The sequence below is a fragment of the Balaenoptera physalus genome, assembly GCF_965194825.1.
Source record: "Balaenoptera physalus genome assembly, chromosome: 21".
NCBI classification, from domain to species: Eukaryota; Metazoa; Chordata; class Mammalia; order Artiodactyla; family Balaenopteridae; genus Balaenoptera; species Balaenoptera physalus.
Window position 1 is genome coordinate 40,372,979 of NC_138902.1, and position 21,200 is coordinate 40,394,178.

At 38.9% G+C, this 21,200-nt stretch overlaps 1 protein-coding gene across 4 annotated transcripts in view; it reads left to right on the plus strand.

Annotated features, from left to right (window-relative positions):
• The window catches only part of NEIL3 (nei like DNA glycosylase 3), a 41,237-nt gene extending 20,870 nt beyond the window's left edge, over positions 1-20,367 (plus strand). The window contains exons 6-10 of one of the 4 annotated variants that reach the window (XM_082444099.1): positions 1,375-1,541; positions 10,898-11,067; positions 12,516-12,933; positions 18,577-18,751; positions 20,157-20,367. In XM_082444099.1, the coding sequence (XP_082300225.1) occupies positions 1,375-1,541; positions 10,898-11,067; positions 12,516-12,933; positions 18,577-18,751; positions 20,157-20,339 (1,113 nt within the window). In that variant the 3' untranslated portion in view covers positions 20,340-20,367. Of the gene's footprint in view, positions 1-1,374; positions 1,542-2,716; positions 4,971-10,897; positions 11,068-12,515; positions 12,934-13,799; positions 14,995-18,576; positions 18,752-20,156 lie in introns of those variants that run through there. The other 3 variants (XM_082444100.1, XM_082444102.1, XM_082444101.1) reach the window with 3 other exon arrangements.
• The last annotated feature ends 833 nt before the right edge of the window (positions 20,368-21,200 follow it).

A 21,200-nucleotide genomic window follows, 5' to 3' on the forward strand; every position in this document is an offset into this window, starting at 1 on the left:
TTTACACTAAGTTGGGGGACAGCTATGTTAGCATTTTACTTACTTAGACTCTTGTTCTAATTTTGGATATATAAAAGTAACATATAGGTAGCCTAGAGAGAGATTCAATACTTTGGGATAAATATAGACTTCAGTTCAATCAGATTTTGCCACTTACCATCAGTGTGGTTAATATTTAGGTAACTTAATTTAGATTTAGTTTCTTTATCTGTAAAATAGGATAATAATACTTCTCTATCTACCACAGAGACTGTTTTGAGAATAAGTCCTCACTAAACTGTAAATTTTGAGTGTTGTATATATATACACATATATATGCATATATAGAGTTAAGTAAACACATTTTGTCTTTAAACGAAGTATCATAAATTTGCCTTTTTCTCTACAGTCCATTTCCTGTATTCAAAATGTTTGTTTTTACTACTGTTAGAAAGTCAGGTATTGTAGGCTTCTTCATTAATTGGCCTAAAGTGTTAATGAGCCTCTTGCTTTACATACTTGTCCTGAGTATCAATGGCTATTTTAATATTACATATGCTCACTTATTCTTCTAGGGAAAGATGATTACAGATACCTACCCATTTTCTGCTCAGATTAAGATGGGTATTTCAATACTTTGCTTAAATTAATATGAGTTGTTCCTGTAATTTTCAGCTTGTAATATGATCCACCATATTTCTGGGCTTTTATATTTTCACACTGCTGATGTAAATCCCTAACGTTCTCTTTGTAGGAGCTTTAACTGTATGTGAGTAGAATAAAACTGTGACAGAGAATATCAGTGTCTTTTGAAATAGAACTTATGCCAAAACAGAACATGTTCGCTGCTAAGATGGCATTTAAATTTTTCTTTTTCAGTGAATCTGTAAGATTAAAAACAAAAAACTGTCCCTTTTCAGGTCAACAAAAAAGATGATCTTGTTAAGTGTTTCTCCCTAGGAGTAATTGACTGTTGAAACAAAGTGAGCAGCTTCAGTGTTCTAAAAGTAATCAGATTTAAAGCTAATCTAGTCTTTTTCATATAACCACATAATTATGTTTAATTATAAAAACCTTACAAGCATGAAAGACATTTTAAATTATAGAACTTTTATATCCCATTTAGATAGGAGGGTAAAGCCATGCAAAGAACAATTTTAAATACTAATAAGTTATAAAATAATGACTTAATTATTTCACACAAATCTTATTTGACAAATGTTGCTGAATCTTGTCAATACCTTCTTCTCAGATGAAAGAAAAGATTATGAGGACATATGTATAAACATATGTACATTTTTAACAAATTATTTTTAGAAATGACTTTTAAGAATGTATCTTTCAATACTATTTTGTAGATAACATTGTAATGTTTGTTTGTTTGTTTGTTTTTAGTGCCACAAAGCAGGATCTGCTGTCTCTAACCACTATAAGGTTTACAAGCGTCCTAATTGTGGTCAGTGCTGCTGCAAAATAACTGTGTGTCGCTTAGGGGAGAATAAGAGAATGACATATTTCTGTCCTCACTGTCAGAAGGAAAATCCTCAACATGCTGACATATGGTGAGAAGTCTAATTTAAAGTGTACTGTTTGCCCTAATTCTCTAACAGAAATGCTATTAATAAGAGAACATAGTTGAATAGCTATCAGGCTATTAAGAACAGAACATAACTCACAAGTATTTGAACCCTTGGAAGGAAATAGTAAATAATATCATCCAAAAACCAGAATGAGCTGAAGATGATTTATGAGCCTCTTCTGAATTCAGTAGAAAATCTCTAACTTTGATGTTAATATCCAGGCTTTGACTTTCATCTCATTTGTAAAGTGATTACCAGGAGATGTAGTTTTGTCAGTAATTGGAAAAATGCAAGTATTTTCAAAAGTTCTTGCTTTTGAAATAATATTATAAAACATTAGCAAGCTCTCTTTACAAAATTGCAGTCTTGCTTGGTGAAACAGCCGACTACTTACTAAGCACTTGTGTGGTGATTCAGCCAGTGGCTGAGTAAGGCTGTTCCCATTCTGCATTCCAGAGCTGGGGAAGTAACCACAGGATGGGCTCAGGGCCCTACTGGACCCGCTGTGGGATGAACTTGAACTAAAACCCCATTGATCACCTGACCTCCACAAGCCCCTGCTCTGACTGGCGGAGCACAGTGGCGCTCCTGGGTCTCCTGGAATTAGTGTCAGTGCAGAACCAGTGTCCAGTAGGCCTCAATGCTTTGACGCTTTCCTTTTCCGCAGTGTACACTTACCCCAGTAAGAGGCCATAGGTCCCTTTGGGGATGGCTGGCTGAAATATTAACAATATAAAGGAGCTGAACTATATGTGATTACAAGCCAAAATAACCAGTACAGACATGAAGCACATAAAGTGCTACAAAAGTTTGGGGGATGTTAGAAGTTTATAGGTATACAAAAGGTTGGGAAAAATCTCATAGAAAAAGTGTAATTTGAAGTTTATTTTAAAGAGATAGGGGGACGGGGTCAAGATGGCGTACTACGAGGATGCGGAATTTGCGGCCCCGCACAACTAGGGCACCTACCAGGCACCGGTGGGAGACCACAGACACCTAAGGGGATGGGAGGAACCTCCAGTGACTGGTTGTTTCAATTATACTTTTATTTCTCTTAATGTATTTTTTATCATTCTAATTTTATTTTGTTTTTTATTCTTTGATATTGTACTGCTCCTTTTTTTCTTTCTTTTTTTTTTTTTAACTACACCACGAAGCTTGCAAGATGTTGGTTCTCAGGCCAGAGGTCGGGACCAAGCTCCTGTGGTGGAAGCTCCGAGTCCAAACCACTGGACTAACAGAGAACCTCAGACCCCAGGGAATATTAATCAGAGTAAGGCCTCCCGGAGGTCCTCATCTCAGCACCAAGACCTGGATCTATCCAACTGCCTGCAAACTCCAGTGCTGGACATCTCAGGCCAAACAACCAGTAAGACAGGAATACAGCACCACCTATCAAAAAGAGGAAACAAACAAAAAAAAAAGATGAAACCACGGAAAAATATGTTACAGGTGAAGGAGCAAGGTAAAAACCTACAAGACCAAATAAATGAAGATGAAATAGGCAACCTAACTGAAAAAGAGTTCAGAGTATTGATAGTAAAGATGATCCGAAATCTGGGAGACAGAATAGATAAAATGCAAGAAACACTTACCAAGGATCTAGAAGAACTAAAGAGCAAACAGACAGAGATGAACAACACAATTACTGAAATTAAAAATATTCTAGAAGGAACCAGTAGCAGAATAACTGAGGCAGAAGAACAGATACGTGAGCTGGAAGATAAAACGGTGGAAATAACTGCCAGAGAGCAGAAAAGAAAAAACAATGAAAAGAATTGAGGACAGTCTCAAGAGACCTCTGGGACAACATTAAACGAACCAACATTCAAATTATAGCGGTCCCAGAAGAATAAGAGAAGAAAAGGGGGGGTTGAGAAAATATTTGAAGAGATTGTAGTCAAAAACTTCCCTAACATGGGAAAGGAAATAGTCAATCGAGTCCAGGAAACACATAGAGTACCATACAGGATAAACCCAAAGAGAAACACACTGAGACACATACTAATGAAACTCAAAAATTAAATACGAAGAAAAAAATATTGAAAGCAGCAAGGGAAAAGCAGCAAATAACATACAAACTATTAGAGCTAATCAATGAATTTGGTAGAGTAGCAGGATACAAAATTAATGCACAGAAATCTTTTGCATTCCTATACACTAATGATGAAAAATCTGAAAGAGAAATTAAGGAAACACTCCCATTTACCACTGCAACAGAAAGAATAAAATACCTAGGAATAAACCTACCTAAGGAGACAAAAGACCTGTATGCAGAAATCTACAAGACACTGATGAAAGTAATTAAAGATGATACAAACAGATGGAGAGATATACCATGTTCTTGGATTGGAAGAGTCAGCACTGTGAAAATGACTCTACTACCCAAAGCAATCTACAGATTCAATGCAATCCCTATCAAATTACCAATGGCATTTTTCACAGAACTAGGACAAAAAATTTCACAATTTGCATGGAAACACAAAAGACCCTGAATAGCCAAAGCAATCTTGAGAACGAAAAATGGAGCTGGAGGAATCAGGCTCCCGGACTTCAGACTATACTACACAGCTACAGTAATCAAGACAGTATGGTACTGGCACAAAAACAGAAATATAGATCAATGGAACATTATAGAAAGCTCAGAGATAAACCCATGCACATATTGTCACCTTATGTTTGATAAAGGAGGCAAGAGTATACAAAGGAGAAAAGAAAGCCTCTTCAGTAAGTGATGCTGGGAAAACTGGACAGCTACATGTAAAAGAATGAAATTAGAACACCTCCTAACACCATACACAAAAATAAACTCAAAATGGATTAAAGACCTAAATGTAAGGCCAGACCCTATAAAATTCTCAGAGGAAAACATAGGCAGAACACTCTATGACATACATCACAGGAAGATCCTTTTTGACCCACCTCCTAGAGAAATGGAAATAAAAACAAAAATAAACAAATGGGACCTAATGAAACTTAAAAGCTTTCGCACAGCAAAGGAAACCATAAACAAGACCAAAGACAACCCTCAGAATGGGAGAAAATATGTGCAAACGAAGCAACTGAGAAAGGATTAATCTCCAAAATTTACAAGCAGCTCATGCAGCTCAATATCAAAAAACAAACAACCCAATCCAAAATAGGCAGAAGACCTAAATAGGCATTTCTCCAAAGAAGATATACAGATTGCCAACAAACACATGAAAGTATGCTCAACATCACTGATCATTAGAGAAATGCAAATCAAAACTACAATGAGGTATCACCTCACACCAGTCAGAATGGCCATCATCAAAAAATCTACAAACCATAAATTCTGGAGAGGGTGTGGAGAAAAGGGAACCCTCTTGCATTGTTGGTGGGAGTGTAAATTGATACAGCCACTGTGGAGAACAGTATGGAGGTTCCTTAACTAAACCCAGCAATCCCGCTACTGGGCATATACCCTGAGAAAATCATAATCAAAAAGAGTCATGTGCCACAATGTTCATTTCAGCTCTATTTACACTAGCCAGGACATGGAAGTAACCTAAGTGTCCATTGACAGATGAATGGATAAAGAAGATGTGGCACGTATATGCAATGGAATAGTACTTGACCATAAAAAGAAACAAAATTGAGTTATTTGTATTGAGGTGGATGGACCTAGAGTCTGTCATACAGGGTGAAGTAAGTCAGAAAGAGAAAAACATACTGTATGCTAACACATATATATGGAATCTTAAAAAAAAAAAAAGCATGGTTCTGATGAACTTAGGGGCAGGACAGGAATAAAGATACAGACGTAGAGAATGGACTTGAGGACACGGGGACGGGGAAGGGTAAGCTGGGACGAAGTGAGAGTGTAGCATTGACATATATACACTACCAAATGTAAAATGGATGGCTAGTGGGAAGCAGCCACATAGCACAGGGAGATCAGCTTGGTGCTTTGTGACCACCTAGAGGGGTGGGATAGGGAGGGTGGGAGGGAGATGCAAGAGGGAGGGGATGTGGGGATATATGTATGCGTATAGCTGATTCACTTTGTTATCCAGCAGGAACTAACAAGTTTGTAAAGCAATTATACTCCAATAAAGATGTTTAAAAAAAAAAAGAATTTTGGCTAAATAAATGAGCAAACAGACATTATTTATTTGGAAAGAAGAAGCATTGCCACAAACCTTGAATCATTGATGATAACAGTGGCAGAGCCAAACGAAGTCTCCAAGTTTGTTAAATAGCAAAAGCTAGTTTTGCAGGTAGGATGGGATCAACTAGAAGGAATCAGTAGTAGTTCTGGAGATGGCTAATGTCTTACCTGAATCAGTAGATTAAGGACTTTTTAATTAATTATAGCATAATTAGGATGGGAAATGAAGAAACAGACGTGAAACTTGTGTAATGGGCGAGAGATGGTTTCCAGTCCTGAGGTCAAGACACTGGAAATGGAGGAAAAAATAGGTACTTTAAGAAAATTTTAATGCCAGCAAGTATTGTGAGAGGTTTGCTATGGAGGATAAAGCAAAAAGTTCCAGGCCCAAAAACAGAAATTTTCACTTTATAGACGTGGGAAAGATGGGTAGAATGGAAGAGATAAATTAAGTTTTGGATGTGTGGACTAGATAGTCCACATAGGGTGGGAAGGGGGTGGGAGATGATGGCTTGAGTGTTACTGCCTGTGTTCTTAGTTGAAGTATTAAAGCAGGATCAGTTCACTGAAAAAGTGTATAGAAAAGAACAAAGGAGGAGGGAGTTGCCATCTTGTCTGTGGAGAGCTCAGGGCCCTGGGATGGAGATGATGTGGTCCAGATCCCCATTATGTCTTCATAAATATATTTGCAGCTATCTTTTTTTTTTTTTTCTCCTTGTTCCTGTGTTTCATTTTCTTCCTCACCTTTCGTTATCGATTACTTTTCTCTAAGCCACACCATATCCCCTTTTTCTAAGCTTCCTCATCCCATTTTACTATCATAGAGATCTGAAATATGTTTAAATAATATGTTATATTACACAGATTTGTGGGATTCTTATTTTTAATGTTATAGGTGTACATTTATTTGATCAAAAGTGTATAACACTGGATCTGGAAGATAGAGTACATTCAATATATATTTGTCTACTGAATAAGTGATTAATGTTCCATATGTATTTGTTTCCTGTGAATTGATAGCTTTTGAATTTTTAAAAAATTCTTCCAGATTATCAAGTAAACATGTTATTTATCATATAAATAAGATCATTGTCAATTCCAAAGGTTTTTTGAAACTAGGATTCAAAACCTCAAGGGTTCCCTGAAAGAGACTTGGGAGTTACTATGAGTTAGGGAGGCCGTGCTGTACTGGAAATGTCCTGGGCCCTGCATTCCCTCCTCCCTCCTGACCTAGTTCTGTTCTCTATATTGGCATCCAGCTCAAGACACATTGCAAAATAAGTGTATACAAAATAAAACATTTGAAAACCAGTAATATTTGCCCCACTCTTAGAGATTTCTGTAATTAAGTATATTCAATTCATTTTCTGGATGAGCATTTGAGCACTTTTTATATTGACTAAATTTTTTCACTTTAAAGTCATTTCAAATTAAATCGAAATATGAGAAGCCCAGTAGTAATGATCTAAATTCTTGTGTTCCTTCAGTCACTAAAAGTTTACTTCACCCCTTCCCGAAGTCCTCCCCAGATTTTCCAGTTTTCATTGATCACACCACACTTTGAATACCTATATACCCGTTATTGTTGGCTCTCCTTTATAGACTAGCATAATTTACATTTACATTAATTTACAGTGAGTATTGTTTCCCTAAGGGGAAACTGCATTTTTCTTTGTTTTTTACTAGAGTCTTTATAATTTTCTGTTTCACTTTTTCATTTCTGTACTATTTACTTTCTTTCTTAGGGTCTACTATATGCCAGGTACTGGGAAAACAAAGAGAAAACAATACAGTCACTCGAAGTGCTCAGGGTCTAATGTGGGGAGTAAATAGATCACTAGAACCCCTTGATGGAAATGCTGCAAAAGGGCACATTTGTGCTAATGGCAATGGAGCTATAGTATGGATGAGGAAACCCTGAAATCCACCTGGGAAGAACAAAGAAACCTCTCTGGGGAGGTGAAGTTTGAGCTTAGCGTGGGAAGAAATAGGAACTCATCAAAGACAAGAGGCAGGAAAGGGATTTCCTGGAAGAGAACACAGCCCCTGACAAGGTGCCCGGGGAAACGCCCTGTGCATTCGGGGAGCTGCCGGAGAGGGGGATGTTTTGCTCCTGTATGAAGACGTATTTACGTCCCTAGAAACCGTCTAGTTTGGAAACGTGTTGAGGGTTGGTTGCCAGTTAATGAGAATTTAGTGTTGTCTGCAAACCAGTCCTTAAGGCCGACCTGACCTGGCAGAGAGTTTTCAGAGGGATGGAGCAATTACAGGGCATTTGGGAGACGTGAAGAAAATCTGTGATGGGTTAATCTTGACAGGATAGCCCTGTTTGGGGAAGAGAGTTTGATTACATAGTTGTCATGTTTAAAACCATAATTTACAAAGGATTCTTTTGACTACAACGAAAGATACCCAGTGCAAATTATCTTAAATTAAAATGGGGATTTATGGGTCATGGAGCCAAAATAAATATTGGGGTGGTTTCATAGCATCAATGGAAAAACTATGAAAACCCACGTCTCAGGGACTGGAACGCCTGAAGGTGACCTTGCCTGGGCTGTCCACAGATGGAACAAGTGGAAAGAATACAGGCAGGTCTAAGCTGCTTCCCGCTTAACCCTCTCATTTCAAGTCTCATGGTAGCAGATTCTCTCTGGTTTCAGCAGGAGAAACACATTCTGGGGGGCTTCTAGGAAGTACTGTGGCTCCCCGACTAAGGGATCGGAGTAGACTGTGGCAATTGATTCAGTTGAAGTAGAATTTGGACGGATTGCTGGGCTTTACCCCCAGAGTGTGCGATCCACCGGTCTGGGGAGAGGCCTGAGCTGTATGACTAACAAGTTCCCACGTGGTGCTGGCGCTGTGAGCCCAGGGACCTTTCTCTGAGAGCCACCAGCCTTTGGGTCTCCCTCAGCTGTCTCTGACTCGCGCCTCTACCGGGCTGTTCGTGGGTCGGAGGCGGGTGGCGCCTGTGCCGAGTGGGCTTGCAGCCCAGGTCATAACGTCCCCTAAGTGAGGAATGGAGCAGCACCTGTCGTCCTGGAAGTTTAAGACGGTCCACCTGCTCCCTGACGTCACCAGGGCCCACTGCCCCTGGGCACTGAGCAGGTGTGCGCTGGTGCTGGCAGCACGAGGGCCTTGCCCGGAAAGAACCCCAGTACTGGCACCAGCGGCAGTGTCCTCAACGTCCGTGCAGCTGGAGGGGCTGCTCCCGCTCTGCACGCTCCCTCTCCAATCCGCAGAGGACAGCACAGCAAGCCGTGGAAGCTTCGTGAGCTTCTAGTAGATCTGCCTCTGCAGCAGAGCCTGCAGGGTTGGCTGGTGGACCAGGTGTGAGGGTAAGAAGTGTTAAGGACGGTTCACAGGCTTCTGGCCTGATCAACTGAGTGATGGTGATGCCATTTACTGAGATGTGACAAACTAGCGGAGTCGCGGATGGGGGCAGGGGGTCCTGACTTATTTGTACCAGTTTCCCATGGCTGCCATAACACATTACCACTAACCTGATAGCTTAAAGCAACAGAAGTTTATTCTCTCACGGTTCTGGATGCCAGAAGCTCAGCATCCGTTTCATTGGGCCAAAGTCAAGGTGTGGGCAGGTCTGTGCTCCCCCGGAGGCTCTAGGGGAGAATCCATTTCTTGCCTTTTCAAGCTTCCGGTGGCTGCCAGCGTTCTTCATTTGTGGCTACACGACTCCTCACATCTCTGCGTGTGCGGTCACATTGCCTTCTCCCCTTCTGTGTGTATCATATCTCCCTCTGCCTCTCTCTCATAAGGACACTTGTGTTTGGATTAAGAGGTCACCCTGATAACCCAGAATCATCTCCCCATGTCAAGATCCTTAATGACATCTGCAAAGATCCTCTTTATAAAGTAACATCTACAGGTTCCTGGTTTTGTGACCTGCTATCTTTAGGAGGCCATCATTCAGCCTACTACAGACAGGTTAAGGTTGAAATTCCTGTTAAACGTCCAACTGGAGATTGGAAAGAATTTATTAGTAGGCGATTAAGAAATGGAGCAGTAAGGAGAGAATGCTTCCAAAGCTTCTTTATGTAACAACAAATATCCCCTCATGGTTAATGAAATTTATAGGATAGAAGATGAAAGGGTTAAAAGTTGGAGCACATTGAAAATCTGAAGGTTATTTAAATGGTGTTTACTTAATTATGAGTCAATGTATGATGCTGCCTCTCAGAGTAAGTTATTAGAGGGCAGGGATTAGGTCAAGTAAATTCTATAGAAGGTCTGCTGTTCCATAGGAATAAGAAAGATTTTTTAAAATTTATTTTAATCTAAGTATAGTTGATTTACAGGGATAAGAAATATTGAATGGCATTAAAAGTCAAGGTAAGTAAAGATAAAAAAACCATAATGAAATGTGTCTTACTTTCAGATTTTCTTATGCTATTTATGATTTTTCCAGACAAGTCTGAATTTTAAACCTGTTATAATTATGCGTAGGAGCAAAATGTTACAGAAGACAAGGCTACCTTTGAAAGTCAAAGAACTCATGTTCTGAAACGTAAGGTATAAAGCCTTTCCTGAAAGAGCTTTTTTTCGGTATTAATGTTTGGAATCATGAAAGGAATCCATGACACTGCATTGGCTGCTGAGGCACGTGATGTGCTCTGTAGGCCCAGAGCCATGTGCTGAAGAGCAGGACTGTATCAGAGCTTTAGAAAGGCGTTTCCTGTAAGAGTAAAGAGTCAATTAGGAATTCCGTCGTTATAGATTATAGATCAGGTGATTTAGTGCCCAGTAGATACTGAGGAATTCCAGAGGCACACGAAGTAAGTGTGAAACTTTTCTCATCTTACGTTCAGTGCTCTCATTTCTACATGACTTTTTTCCTCCCTAATTTGAATAAAGATATTTTAGTTTTGCTTTGGGAAGAGTCCCACTTACTTAAAAAACTAGTTGAGAAATGCTCCCTAGTGGTTATGTCAAATATTTTTAGCTAGTTTAAAAAACACACGCACACAACTCTTTGACTCTAAAACTTTTGTTATTTCTGTCTTTAAAAGCAATCAGCAGGGCCCAAGTAAAAACATTTTATTCCCAGAGAGATAGAACTTCTAAGCAATGGTAAACATGTAGCATTTGGGTATTAATGGTTCTGTAATTGTTTCTAAGATACCCAGAATGTATAAGAACAAGACAATAATGAAAGTGTTAATGATTAACTTTAGAAGTTCTCTTATAGCAGGCTGCCAGCTAGAAATACTACAGTCAGTTGGCCATCTAGCAGAGGGGGTCATCTTACGGACTCGGTGGCCCGGAAGTCTGAAGAGCAGTGGACATGTGAGGTCTGTACGCTAATAAATCAGCCGTCTTCTAGAGCATGTGATGCTTGCCTGACTTCAAGGCCTGCGGGTAAGACTGAATTTTGATTCCGAGTTCCTTCCATTTCAAAGAGGGTTAATTATACAAAGTCAGGTACATATCTTGTTCCATCTTGATATTTCATAATGAAGTAAAATGCTCTCTTTCTGGAAGGTTTAAAGGAATTGCCAGCCTTTGCATGTAAACCGTGCTGACATTCTGTTGAGCACTTTTTTTTTAACGGGGGGAAAACACGCTTGTGCTAAAAGAGTATGTGCCATTGTATCTCAAAAAACTGAGATGATCACATCTGTTCTCTACTGTTTCTAATGAATTATTCAATAAAGCTTTGTTTTATGCAGATTTCAGCAACTTTTGAGTTTGTTATTCAGTCCAAGTGTTTCAAAAATTGGAAGGGAGGATTTCTGTAAGAATATCTTTGCAGGTGGAAGAGAAAAATGCTGAATTTTTTCTCTTCTTTATCCCTCCTACCCCTTGTTATTAAAATCTTTACCCAGACAATTGTACTGATTTCATTGAAATCCTTCAGAATAACTCTTTATAGCTCACAATTTCATGCGTTCAGAGGATGTAGAACCTCAGAGGAAACCTGTGATTAAGAACCATCTCATTGATGCAGCTTCTATTGTGTTCTCAAAGTGTTCTTTCTTTCTTCAATTAGAGAGGAGAAAGTTCATTCTTGACTTCTGGACCCCCCATTGTGTGAGCTGTCATATTGTGTTTTGTTCGCTGGGCCAGAAATGCAGGCATCACCCCCCTTATACAGCTTTGCTGGTAGCAGAAGGGACTGTGTCTCCTATTTCTGTCCCTCCCTCTGCAGTATCATTCAACAGAGAGCCCTCAGAAAACCCCAGTCTTAGGTTTCCACATTTATTCTGACATTCTGAAATGCCTTTACACATCTTAATTATTTTCTTGTTATTTTTTTCTGAGTATGAAAGGCAGATAACTGCAATTTAGAATAAATTACAGATTCCAAAATCCTAGGATGCTTTTTTGAAACATATTTAATAAATGTAAATCTTTGTAATTCATCTTTACTTAATTTTAATAGGCCTTTCACTTGGTCTTGTCATTCACAGAAGCATTCCTGATAATCTAGATATAGGCTTTAACTGCTGATCTAAAGCTTTGTGGGGTGTCACCCCTTATTTACACTGCTTTAATATTTGGCCTAATAGCAACAAAATTGATAGCTCAGTAACCTTTAAATGCTTAAACATAACATAAAGCACAACAAGTAGAAATCTTTATTAAACCCACCTCTGAGTCCCTGGAAATTTTGCACTTCATATGGTACTTTATTTCCTAATCTGAAGGTGGTTAATTCTGAATTGCTCAAGCTAACTTTGTATTATTAGTTCTATACATGAGGTCACTGTAATAAATGAACTAAATGTTTTAATCAAATGAAAAGATGTTTCAAACAGTCAATGTATTTATAGGAATAATGCAGAATTACTGGTCTCTCCTTCCAGATTCGGTACCCAAGAATGAAGAAAATCCTATTGCCTTTAACAGTTTAGTGAAATACCCTTGTAATAGCTTTGGAAAGCCAAGGACGGAAGTGAAGATCAACAGGAAAACTGCATTTGGAACTGCAACCCTTGTTTTGACGGATTTCAGCAATAAATCCAGTGCTTTGGAAAGAGAAGAAAGCCAAAACCAGATACTAGATGGGGAATTTCTAAACCATCCTACTAACATTTGTTTTAGTGATACAGTGCACCCCTCCAAGGAGAGAACAAACTATAGAACTCAACTATCTAACAAAGTAAGCATATCATCTGTGGTCTGCTCTCCATCTAAATTATTTAGTCCAGCATATAAAAAATTTAAAACAACCCACTACTCATCACGGGATCTCAAAAGTGGCAACCCTGGATTATCTAACAGGTATGATGCTTCTAACCTTGCTCTTTAAGGTATTTGCTTAAGTTTTAAGAATGCAGAAAGATCATCCATTGCTGAGGAAGCTGAATTGATCTTGGAAATGTCAGTCAAACCCTGAAAGACTATTACAGTAATTTGCATCCCTTGCCTCCTCTAGCTTATAATATTAGAGAAGGGAAGGGAATGAAAAACAGAATTTCCTCCATCTGTAGAAAGTTTTGTTTTGCTTTTCTCTGACTGTAACCATATACATGCTTAATACAGAATGTTTGGAAAATATTGGAAAGTATAAAGAATAATGATTAAATCCCCCATAATCTTACCGGTTAGCAGTCTCCACTGTTAGCAGTTTTGTTTAAGCTTTTCTTCCAATGAAAGATAGTTCTTCTAGAAGGGAAACTATCATTCATAACGTTTAGTAAATGTCTTCTGTTCTAAAGAGAGGGATCTGAGATATTTTTAGTGACATTTCTGCTAAAGAAAGTGACTGTATTTCAAACAGCCAGGGGGCAGGGAGGGTGGTCTTTGTTTCAACCAAAGAGGCTCAAAGAGCGTGAGTACTACTTTTGGACCTGAAATTAAAAAGTTGGAATTCCAATTAATGAATGCTACCAGATCAGATATGTTTTATGAGACTACCAGCTACACATTCAGGAGAAGGACCAACCCCCACCCCACCGCCAGTTGCTGTCATCAGAGATAGAGAAATTTTCATAAACAATGTCATCCTTGTTCCTTAATGATTATTGGCAGATCCTGGAACTATTCTTCCCCAACCTTGTTTAATTTCTTATCTGGGGCTCCTATCACACCTGATATTATGCCTCCGTCAGGGAGACAGATCTCTCCACAATTTTCTTTTCCTTCAGAAAGCAGACACTGTATATCCAGCATCTTTAAATGAAAGGAAGACTATTTTAAATGGAGTGAAGGTGAGTTTTCTTCCCCTGTGCCTTTTCTTGCCAACGGGGGATGAGAAGAGGAAGAGTTGCTGTGGATGGGATCTAAAATAATCTCAGGAGGGATTCTGACTTCCAACTTCTCATCTGATGAGCTATGTCTTTGCTGATGGAAAGATTCTTTGGGCAGTGAGATCAAGGACCACCATTGCACAAACCTAGACCGACCTCTGGGAATCCTTTAATAACAGAATTCTGAGACGGTTTTTGGTCAATAGATGCTTTAATCTCGAGTTTCTTGTACTGACTCTAATTTTACCATCAGTTAATCTTGACCATTTATCCTTGGCTGATTTTTGTTGTTGTTGTTGTTCATAATCATTTATAATAACTGGTTTGACTTTTGTCCATAATACTCACAAAATATAGACATTTGAGTTAAGCTATGGAGGGCAAACTTTTAACTGACTTGATCAGTACACCACCTTTTCACTGAACACTAATTAATGTGTCATGACGAAAGTTCATGAAGAAGCTAGTTAAGAGTGTCTGAGTTGGGAGGCTATGCTGTAGGAAAATCATTTTTGAACAGCCTTTTCTGTTGTGTAGCTTAAGTGGGAAGAAGCAGATGTGATCATTTAAAAATATTGTGGCTTTTGTTGTACTCAAATGAAGTATCTTGGCATATTTTTATTTCCTTAGTGCTTTGTAGAAAATCTCAGACAATTTAACTAATGAATTATGGATTTAAAAAAACATTAATGTAACCTTAAATTTTAAAGATTTCTTCATAAGCCATTAGGAATAGGGTCATATGATTAATCACAGCACACAGCTTTACTTAGAAACACTGCAGCGTGCATATGTGTTGAATATAAGAACCCCAGGAATGAGACTCCAAAATCAATCAACATCAACTAGCAGAATAAATGTCAAGTGATGAAATACATTCACCCAGCAGCCCTTCTGCACCCAGCTACTTTACAAGGAATAAATTGCAAATTACTGTCATTTATTTCATTTTTCTCCTTGTCTGGCTGCTACAGTGTTCATCTTGCGGACAAGATGCCGAGCAGAAGCTCACAACATAATAGGGTTAAAGCAGGTGGTCCACTCAGAGAATTCAAAGCCAGCTCATTGTTTCTTTAATAATGGTATGCTAATTAATTTGCCTTTTGTTCTCTTAATTACTGCTCTCATCCCCACATGATACGTGCTATGTTGCTGGGGCATATTTTCAGATTGGTCTTTAGATAGACTTGAATTTTATCCAGCTACTGGATTATAAATTAGATCCTTGAACCAATTTTTAAGCAGTTAAGAATGACTGTTAGACAGTTTTAAGTCTTTGATCCAATTATTGTAAATGCAGAGCAAAACACAGTGATACCGCTTCAAAGAAGCATAATGTGTTTTGGGTTGAAGTTTTTCCTGAGCTGATGCAAAGGTTCACGTAGATGAGTGAAATGAAACAAATAAAATCACTAACATTTTCTCAGGTCTGCCGCCATCAGGGTTGCCAAATTCTACCTCTAATCACCAGTGAAGCCCTCACCTCTCATTCATGCTTCTGGTTCACCTTTTGGTGTTTTCAGTCCCCAAGGATGTCAGAACCACCTGGGACCATCCAGGATGAGTCATTTAACCTCTGTTTGTTTGTTACGATCCTTGAAATACTGCTGAACTACAAAATCTACATTCAGTGAGACTGATCAGTTCAATGTTTTTATTATAATGAATCACCCTATCTGTAAAATAAGTTAAACCATGATAAATTGATCACTGAAAAAATACCCGTTTTAAAAATTACAAACCTGTGCTTGGTAATGTCTTCCTTCTTGATAATAGTTTTTATCTGATCTCTGTTCAGTGTTACTTGAACAATGCTTATTGAACATGTTCAGTGTTTATTTATTAATAAGTATTTATTAAGAACCTATTATACATTAAGCATTACTCTTGGTTCTAATGACGACCTCTACCTCAGTAAACTACAGCCAGCAGGGCCAAAGTCAGCCCACCCCCTGTTTTTATAAATAAAGTTTTATTGGGACACATCCCATTCCCATTGGTTTACATATTCCCTCTGGCTGCTTTTCATGCTAAAACAGCAGATTTGAGTATTTTGCAACAGAGACCATAAGACCCACAAGCCTAAACGTATGTCCCTTCTGAAAAAGATTTTCCAACCCTGATCTATTATATTGACCATTTATAATCCAGTATTAGTATTCAAAATGATGGTCCTAGTTATCAAAATAAGTTAAACTATCCCATATACTAAGTTTACCCAAGAAGATGCTCTGCTACATTTTCGGAAGTTTTTAAAGTAATGATTGAAACAAAGAGGAACCAAGATGTCCTCAATTAATCAGAACATTTAATTACCCTGGATAATGTTTGCTCTCATAAAATTAAGATTCCCTGTACATCTTTAGAGCTGATGTGTTCACAGATGGCATCAGTGTCTTGGTTACATTAACTCAGTGCTTCTGTACTTAATGCGTATACGAATCACCTGGGTGTCCTGTTAACATGCAGATGCTGATTCTGCCAGCGAGCTGGAGTAGGGGAGGGGCTGGAGTAGGGGAGGGTAACTCCGTGCTTGTGAGGAGCTGCCCGGTGATGCTGCCGCTGCTGGTCAGGTGGACCGCACTCTGAGGGCCGGGATCAGACAGCAGGTGGCTCTCTTCTCCTTCACCTCTGTACCAAGGAGGAAACAGATTGCAGACAGAAATGAGGAACCTGGAGGAAACACTGGGATCTCTCCTTTCTGCCTTCATCCTGCCTTCCACTGTGCTCCTCTCCAGAAAAGCTTTACTAGTAAGAAAATGTGAACATCTCCCTGGATTTGCAAAACTCTGGAGATTTCTGGGTTGAAGCAAGTGGGTTTGCAAATGTTTCACTAATTGTTACCTCAGACAGCCTTCCAAATAATATATAAAACTGTTTGCATGGGTGTACTTTTTTTTTTACGAAAGCATCAGTTTCTTTCTTTCCGTTAAGATTCTTAACCTTCTGTGTTCCTCCTCTAAATTTTTTTTAAGCACTGTTTATGACCCACTTGCTTCAATTTTGAAATCACTCAACTTCTCTACAACCACCCAGATGTTCAGCTTCTCTTGAAGTTAACGTTTTAATATTGCCCCTTTTGGGGAGGGGGGCTGTTGAAGTGAAGGGGGTTTGGAAAAGAGAAGTCTGTTGCCCCTCACCCTCCCTATTTCTGGTTAACATCCCCCGTGATGCTAAAATGTAAGCCACTATCCCCTACCCTGAAAATGCTACCAACAAAATAGCTGCTGGAGAAATATTTAATTATAACAGTTTCCTTAGCAGTGGCCACAGCTGCTTTCATCTTGCAGACGCCCGCTGCCCAAGCAGCTGCAGAAACTTCAGGATGTTTGAGTCCATCCCAGATATCAGGATGCTTGAGTCCATTTAAAGAAATATATTTAAGCATCTATTTTATAAACGAGTGTAAGCCAATTTCACCGCAACTAAAAGATCCCTTGTATGTCAATTCTATCTCAATAAGACTGGAAACAATATCTCACACTCTGAACATTTCGATTAGATATGACGCTTCAAGGCATCATTATAGGAACAAGTATGGGAAGAATGTGGTTTAGGAAGCAAGGAAGAGGGAACCAACCTCTGATTTATAAGTGTTTTTAAAAAATCATTTAAGAATGGTATTTTGTTCTTTAGAAGTTAACAAAAAAAGAAAGGAAGAACTTTATCATTAAAAAGTTAAAAATGGGGCTATTAAGGGGAAGGACTTCTGGTTTTAATAAGAGCTCTTTTTCTCTTCAATTGGTTTATTAAAAAGACTTTTATAAAGGCATTATTAAAATATGCAAAATATAAAAAAATTAAAAATAATCATGAAGCTCCTTTTCAAAGAAAACATTCCACCTAGACAGCTACAGTGGAAGCCCGGCTTCTGGCCTTTATACACTGTGTTCAGGGGTAACCTCCTGAATAGACACTCTTGATCTAATCATGGGGGGAGACTAAAGCTTCCTTGCTAGCTTTACAAAATACACATTTCTGCTCTGCCAGGCAGCCTGTTACTTGCTGAAACATGATTGCAACTATTATGGTAGACTTGATCAAAGAAAAGCATAGAAAATTGTCTTTAAATTGGACAGTAGATCTCTTTGGCCTTGTCAGAGCCATTGATGAGAGTTTGCTACCGATGAGAAATAATTGGAGAAGACTGTGACTCTAGTTCCTTTGGGGGTCAGGGGACAGCTGGACTTGAGAATATTTTAGGAGAAATAAAAGTGGCCACCCTGTCATGTTGGGTAAGAAAAGAACCAAGTGTCACAAATGAAAACTAAGAAGATTGGATGTGCAATTCAGCTGCTTTTATTCTTGAGAAATTTAAATGATATGTCTAATTTAAATTTAATTTACATAAATAGGTAGCTTTGGAAGGAAATTACCTGGGAAAACCAAGAATTAGAAAGATGTAGGAGTCTATGTATTGGGTTGGCCAAAAAGATCGTTCAGTTAGTGAATACATTGTTCAATAAAATTCGTGGTGAAAATGAAAGATGTCTTTTATTTTTACTTAAAACCGAACGAACTTTTTGGCCAACCCAGTAATTGCGGGAAGTTGACCGTGGTCACTTTCTGGTACCATTTCTTTGTACGGGCGGGATTCCGATGCAGGGGTGAGGTGGTGTGAATGACCCCTTTTAGCACTATCATGCTGCAGTTATTCTGTAACTTGTCATTACAGGGAACTGCAAAGTAACACGACAGATGGTCCTCGTTCATTAAATGCCAGCAGTCCCCGCTGCAGTAAACATGACCGCCCCTGCGTTCTCCGAGTGGTGAGGAAGGATGGAGAAAACAAGGGCAGGCACTTTTATGCTTGTCCTCTACCGAGAGAAGCACAATGTGGATTTTTCGAAGTACGTGTACGACCTCAAGCTTAATGATAGTGTCCTTGAATACTTCAGTTATTAAAATGTCACAAATAGCAGTCCGTTTCTGGTTTTACCTTTAAATTTAAAAGCCATGCTGACTGACATTTAGTCTTAAACCTGAATGTTGAATAACTGAAAATTCAAAGAGGTTCATCCCAAAAAGAAAAATTAATCAAATGACAGGTATTCCATTATTAGAGTATATCATATTTGTAACCACAGGGTAGAAGTGTTGCCCCCTTGGTTTACAAAGAGAGAGGTGTTGAGTCACCCAGGTGACTGATAATCCAAAATAGATACTTGCTCTTCCTGACTTCAGTGTGACATCCAAACCTTTGGTTTATGCATTGGATAGAAGAACCCAGAGAAATAATTTACATGCCCTGGATTTACAGTAAACTTAGCAAATCCTACTGCACAGGCTTAACCAAAAAAAGTGATGGCACAATAACAGTTTAGATGTAGGTGATTCCCCAACCTTTCAGTCTATGAGTTTGTCCCTGCAAATGAGTGTGAGATACAAGACAGGAATCTGGGTGCTTTTGGTCAGTCGTTCTGCCTTCCACAGAACGAGAGCCTCTCACTTCTGACTGTGATCCGAAGGTTTAAAGATACATATTTTTCCCAGCTGCTTCATCTGGTGCCTAACTAGAGGAAGAAAATATGGATCTGTTTCAGCACGGGAGCAAAAGTTTTCTGGTTGGGCTTGCTGAGAGAGAAATGATCTGTCTTCAGTGTGATACCTTCCTAAGAAATTCCCCAGGGAAAATTTGATCATGATCTTAGAGCATAACCCCTGCCCGAGATGTGGCTCCCTCCTACTCAACTTCCTGATCTCCTCCCCTCAAAGCTTGTATAGATGTAATGGAGGAAATATTATTAGCAATATTAATATCACAGCCTTCTTGGTAGCTCTCTTGAGGCCAAAATTAATAAGGATAAGAATAATACAATGGAATTTGCGTGAATTAGTCCTGGTAATTCTGTATTGGATGCTTTCTTTTCCTAGGAGACTAAGGAAGTTTAATATTAAAATCATAACAAATCTTTGACTTTAATAGCTTAAACAGAGCTATAGCAGGAACACTGGTGATTTGCTTTACAGAGATATTTTCAATAAAGTGAAGGAACTTCTGTAAGTATGCCTTTGGATAGAGGGAAACTCAGAATTATGACAATTTTCTGTGTGATTCAAGCAAATTTGTTAGAGATGCTTCTTATAGGATATAAGGTTTTTTAGGGGCAACAACTAATGACTTACGTGTATCTTACAATGTCAAATTAATAGGAACAGCAGTGAAGACAGTACAGTACTAATCAAATGCGCCGAGGCTCAGCCTGTCTGTCATTCTACCTTCCATCTAAACTCTACAATATTTTTCCCCCCCAGTGGGCAGATTTGTCCTTCCCATTCTGCAGCCATGGCAAACGCTCCATCATGAGAACAGTGTTGAAGATTGGACCTAATAATGGAAAGAATTTTTTTGTGTGCCCTCTTGGGAAGGAAAAACAGTGCAATTTTTTCCAATGGGCAGAAAATGGGCCAGGAATAAACATTATTCCAGGATGCTAAAGTTATTGCAATATTGGAGAACTCTTCATTTTATTTGTGTGCCATCTTTTCATTCAATTTTTTTTTTGCCTTGATGAATGCTATATGTGTTTTATCAAATATACAATATATTCCATTTAGAATGTATATTTAATGCATTTAGTTATGACAATAAAGTATTTTTAGTATGCTCTTGGTCTCTTGTAACTTCTTTGGGGAAGCAGTGATTTTTTTTTTTAGGAGTGGAGTATGCAGTACAATAACATAATAAGGTATTCTGTCTGAAATGAATAATTTCTCAGGTATCACCACTATTCATAACATATGATTAAAGAAATTTCTTGTTTTCCTAAATGAAATGTAAGAAATGGGATCTTCGTTATAGAAAATCATATTTTCTTCTTTTTTTCTATTTAACAAACGTCAAGTTCCTCTAGGGCTTCCCTGGTGGCGCAGTGGTTAAGAATCCGCCTGCCAGTGCAGGGGACACGGGTTCAAGCCCTGGTCCGGGAAGATCCCACATGCCGCAGAGCAACTAAGCCCGTGCGCCACAACTACTGAGCCTGCGCTCTAGAGCCCGCGAGCCATAACTACTGAGCTCACGCACCACAACTACCGAAGCCCGTGCACCTAGAGCCTGTGCTCTGCAACAAGAGAAGCCACCGCAATGAGAAGCCCGTGCACCACAACGAAGAGCAGCCCCGGCTCGCCGCAACTAGAGAAAGCCCGCATGCAGCAACGAAGACCCAACGCAGCCAAAAGTAATAAATTAAACAAACAAATAAATAAATAAAAACATCAAGTTCCTCTAGATGCTAGAGACATGCCAAACACTTGTATAACTTCAAATACATTTTTGTGAAAAGCTGTGGGGATTCAGAA